Raw genomic sequence first — 5254 nt, 5'->3', positions numbered from 1 at the left:
TATATATATTATATATATATATATATATATATACATCTATATTATATATACACATTATAAATGTATACATTTGTTTCTATATGCATATGAAAAATTATATAACATAATATGCATATATATTTAATAAATTCATATATTATATATATTTATATATATTAGTATATTTAATATTTATATATACAACATATGTATATAAATATATATTGTATTGTATATGTGAACAGCATACATGGTATACATACACATTATGTACTATCATTTATCTATACCTCTCATGTGACGAAAAAGCAACAGACCAAATCAGAACAGAAACCAACCAGAATGAAAAATACCCCCAAAAGATAAAATGCATAAAACGTTTACATATTCTTTAATATTCTTTACAACCGAATTGGCTTTATACATACAAAATTATTATTTACACAGGCAGACAAAAGCTTATATCTAGAGTGATAGGAGAATTATCAATATATCAAAAATACAAGACATACAAACCATTATGTTGTATACATACCAACATGCACTTTATGGTTTAAGGGGCTAAGTCTGTGATAATTATTATAAGGTTGGACAATTCATTGCCAATGCATTAACATTCAATGCGTATTAGCATAAGTGTACCCAGTTCAAAATTCAACTACCATTTTTTTTTGTGTTACATGTAATTGAAACTACATCAGTGGAACTCACAACTGAAGCGATATTACCAAAGTCTGTTAGATTAAAATATAATAATCAATTTAATGATATCCAACATTATATTATTTTTCATACAGAGAAGGAGAAGGGAGAAAATATGTGTGGAGAGAAGGGGAAAGGGCATGTAATCACCTATTAGAAACTAGTTGTAAAATTCCTGCATCACTTCATTAAGAAAACTGACCTTAGCTTATGTTGGCCTGTGTGCATGCCTTACTCAAGAAAATGTTTGAAATGTCAAGGAAAGTGCTTTAGCATTCCATACGCACAAGAAAAAGCACTATAAAAGCAACCAATAACAACCCAGCAAACACAAAATGTTCTTATAACATTCGCAAACGTTGTGGTTAAGTAACGTCACAAAATAATGTTCACACAACGTTGTAGGAACCTTCAAATGTTATGACATTGTAAAAGTTCGTACCTATGTTTTTTACAAAATAAAGTTTTTTAACACTCAGCTGAATGTTCTTGTAATGTAATATTGTTAGCTGGGAAGTTACTAATGGAAGAAAAATATGAACAGAGCTAAAGAATTAAAAAAAAAAAAACCAGAAGAAAATTAAAATTTTAAAGAATTAATAAAGTAGAATAATAATAATATGATAGTCAGTATATCGGATATTATAAAAGGTCATTAAAATTAATTATTTTTTAAAGAAACTAAATGATGTATAAGTAGGGTTTTCTTATAAAATGTTCAATAAAAGATATCATAGAACGAAATATAAGATCCGACTCAATATGGATTAAAAACAAATAAATTTGAATGCGTGCACAGTTTTCACTCATACAGATCAAAACACTTCAGTTTTTATTATCGAAGACTGATCAAATTCCAGCATGGACATATAACATTAAACCAGATGGACAAATCTTGTCTAGAGTTTGAAATCCAAGATTTGATGGATTTAGTGTAATTTAAATTCTGGATTTCGCATACCATCATCCGGAGAAGAAGCGAGATTGGGGAACAGTTCTCAATAAAGCAAATACCAAGACTGTCTACGTGATACAAGAGTAAACAGTGGAACGTTGAGAGTAAACGCCGGCCTAATTGGCAGACTCCTTGTCGGGTAATAGAAAACTTGCAGTAATGCGAAAATTCACGATTCGTTTCTTATTTTCATATCTTTGCGTTGACTCTTAAATGTTTATATAGCTGAGAGTAAATTTGCGTATGGTAATACTGATGAGGCATTTCTACGGCTTGATTAATAACTCTCTCAATTGTTTAATTTTGTGATAACTTTAATGATCATTAAATAAATACATTATCAATATTCTGTCCAATTTTTAGGAAATTTTTATATATTGCAGAAGTACAGTAGTATCACATTACTACATTAATTTCACTTTCAAAAAATGTAACAGCTTAAAAAATCAATCAATTAATCAAATCATCACTGGTTGTAAATTAAATGTTATCAGAGAAAAGGGGTGATATTATAGATATTCATGTGTCCTAAAATATAAAATGGAATGAGATTCACAGGTGGTGTAAAATATACGGGTGACCTAAAATATGTCAGAATCTTGGGATACACGTGTCCAGAGGATATAATGAAGTGTCCTAAGTTATGCAGGTTTCCTAAGATATCAAAGGGAATGAGATCCACAGGTGGTGTAAAATATACAGGTGTTCTAAGATATATAAGAATCTACAAGAACTGTGTCCTAAGTTATGCAGGTGTCTTTGATTATGCAAGCATCATAAAATACACAGCTGGCCAGATATGTGTTGGTGTCCTGAGAGATACACAGATGGCATTGAGATACACAGCTGGCCAGATATACGCAGGTGGCTAACTGAAGATCTATAATAAGTGTTTTACTCATACCGTCGTCTTCAGGAGCAATCCAAGTTTTATACAACACACAAGTGCTCCAAAATATACAGGCGATATACTGCATTATATACATGTGGCCAAAGGTTCACGGCAACATCTGCGGTACACATGTGCTAGCTGGGGATCTGCTGGTGGCAGTCATTTCATAACCTTTAACTTTGCCACGGACATTTTGTACCAAATGTCCGGTAGAGTTACCAAAAATCTGTTCAGTAAAGTGAAAGGTAAGAAAGACAGATAGATGCCAAGATGTTGTGTTGTTACATGCAGTATGGTACACAATGATTTTGCAATGCACCAGAGTTTGTCTATAAGGAATATCTCTATTTTTTTTTTAATTGATTACTGGTTACAATTGTTAGTCTATTTTTTTTAATTGATTACTGGTTACAATTGGCAGCCCAAGGACAATAAATTTGGATATCATTAAATCAGAAACAATCAAGGGATCAATGAGATGAGGTTAGGAATTAACAAAACAAACTAAAAAGAAAATCACTATTAATAATACTAATTTAGTTCCTACAATGTTATTCTATTACTTTACTAATCATCTCTAGGTCAGTTACTAACTGTTTTTTACAAGTAATTTCTATGTGTATACCTATCTATATAGTTATTTTACAATACAAAAGATAATGTAATAAAGTATATAACCAGATAACCAGCTAATGAAGAAGCAAGACATAAAATAGTATAAAAAGTATAAGCAAGGAGAAAGAGAAACAAAAACAGATGGTTAAATATCATTATTATTATCTATTATAATATCTTTGTATTACCTAGTTACCTATGTGAAATGAGAAGATTCTGAATGCACTTAAACTTAACCAAATTCAAATTTAAGTGCACTCTGGTACATAGTAATCTATATTTTTTGGTTAGTAATTCTCGTCAACAAACATTAAAAAAAGTTTAGTTTGTGTAGCCAAGAGGATATTGAGAAGAAAAAAGACTGGATATATTAACAGTATTAGAGTCTTTTTACCAGAAATGTTTAAAGTATGTACAAGCCTTGTCAAGTTAGTTATTATTAGTTCAAAGAAATCCTTGCGGAAAATATGTAAAATACACTTTTTTTTGCCATTTTTCATAGACAACTATACAATAATGTTAATTATCATAATATACAACATAGTAGTTTCACAACTATTTACAATTTGTATCAATGGTTGAAATGTATATACTTGGGTAAAAATATGATATTCTTAATGATTTACATTTACTTTCTACACAATAGATGAATAAGAGACAAACCTGCCGTACAAAAGCTGATTAAGTTAAGCTACCTGCCTCGGGATGAAGTTGGTTGAGCAAAGAATATTGGACACTACTCCAAATGAAGCGACATGCAAGTTTCTTTTGATATGCAGATACTAAATTCTCTTTATCCACCATGATTCAAATGTTACAGAACACATTCAAACGCATTTTTAATTGACCAATTGATTATATTCAACTCAGCACTTTCCTCACGTACTTGAAAATTGGTGCAACTTTTGCCTTACGAGAAAAATATTTTTAAATACGGTATATTTGCTCACTTCTTCACAAGGCAAATTTGGCACTGAAAATCACATGCGCTTGAGTTATGGGGGCTAATCCCATGCGAGGTTGAAGTTGAGTTGGTTCCACACGAGATTGGAAGCTTAGCTGGTCCTATAAGAGGTGGGTAACTAGGCTCAGGTGACTAGTAGCTCTGCTAGTTTCATGTGAGGCTGGCAGCTCGACTGAATGTGCACTCATGCGGCAGACTTTAGGCATATAATATGTACTATAGGCTAAATAAACACAATACTATCATTTACAAATACTCAAGATAACCCACACACACTAATCCAGGAACCCAATTCCCAGTAAGCATTGGTTTATGCACAAATTTTTGCTTAACCCTATTTTCATATATACAGTATAAAAATTCACTATTATTTACTCTACTCATTAAATTAAGAAATCTCCCATAAAATATAAATAAATTGGGAAAATAAACTTAAGAAACCCAACCAAATAATGCATGCAAAGAGAATGATTTATAGTTTATAAAATGCCTGAAAAAACCCATTGTACTTGAAAATGATTATGACAGATATAGTTCAGAATTATTTACTGAATTTGATATAAATGCTTGTGTGTATATATTATATATATATGCACATATATTTCTTTATATTATGTGGAGCGTGTTAAAAAAAATTTTAAAAACTAGTTAAGAATACATACTGTTTTTACAACTTTTGCACATAACAATATTGCAAAGTTTGTTCACATGTACTAAAGTTGAAACGTGTAAGTCATGAACTGAAAAAATGAATACATACATTTATAAATACATTTTAAAATGAATAACTTATAAAATGCAACAAGTTGTCTTTCTCAATCACTTTTAAACTTCTCTATATATAAATAGACTCACAAATACCAAAGCAATACAAATTAAATGATTTGGTATAGGAGCTTATTTGACCAATTTGATAAATATCTGCTTAAACAAATAAAACACTTATTTTAGAGTGAAGAAGAGATTATGTTACTGTATATTAAAAGAAGGATCAGTTTGAAACATGTCCAATAAGACATAAATTTTCAAAGTATTCTTCATAATAATGAAAAAATATGTTTATGATTACAAAATAAAGTAAAACTATTTCATTTCACCAACACTCAACAGAAAGCCAAGTGGACATAAATGATCCATAGCTGTATAT

The 5254-nt window shown here is 30.1% G+C and overlaps 1 protein-coding gene across 1 annotated transcript in view; it reads right to left on the bottom strand.

The window, feature by feature from the left end:
• Nucleotides 1–2634: 2634 nt before the first annotated feature.
• Nucleotides 2635–5254, bottom strand: part of LOC117111050 (potassium voltage-gated channel protein Shal-like) — a 58838-nt gene continuing 56218 nt past the window's right edge. The window contains exon 4 of the mRNA XM_033253936.1: nucleotides 2635–2754. Within this exon, the coding sequence (XP_033109827.1) occupies nucleotides 2635–2754 (120 nt within the window). The remainder of the gene's footprint in view (nucleotides 2755–5254) is intronic.

Source organism: Anneissia japonica, unplaced genomic scaffold, assembly GCF_011630105.1.
Source record: "Anneissia japonica isolate Jap-2015-1 unplaced genomic scaffold, ASM1163010v1 scaffold1511_len2985839_cov193, whole genome shotgun sequence".
NCBI classification, from domain to species: Eukaryota; Metazoa; Echinodermata; class Crinoidea; order Comatulida; family Comatulidae; genus Anneissia; species Anneissia japonica.
Note: the sequence above shows the minus strand (reverse complement) of the source record. Positions and strands in the feature narration are given on the sequence as shown.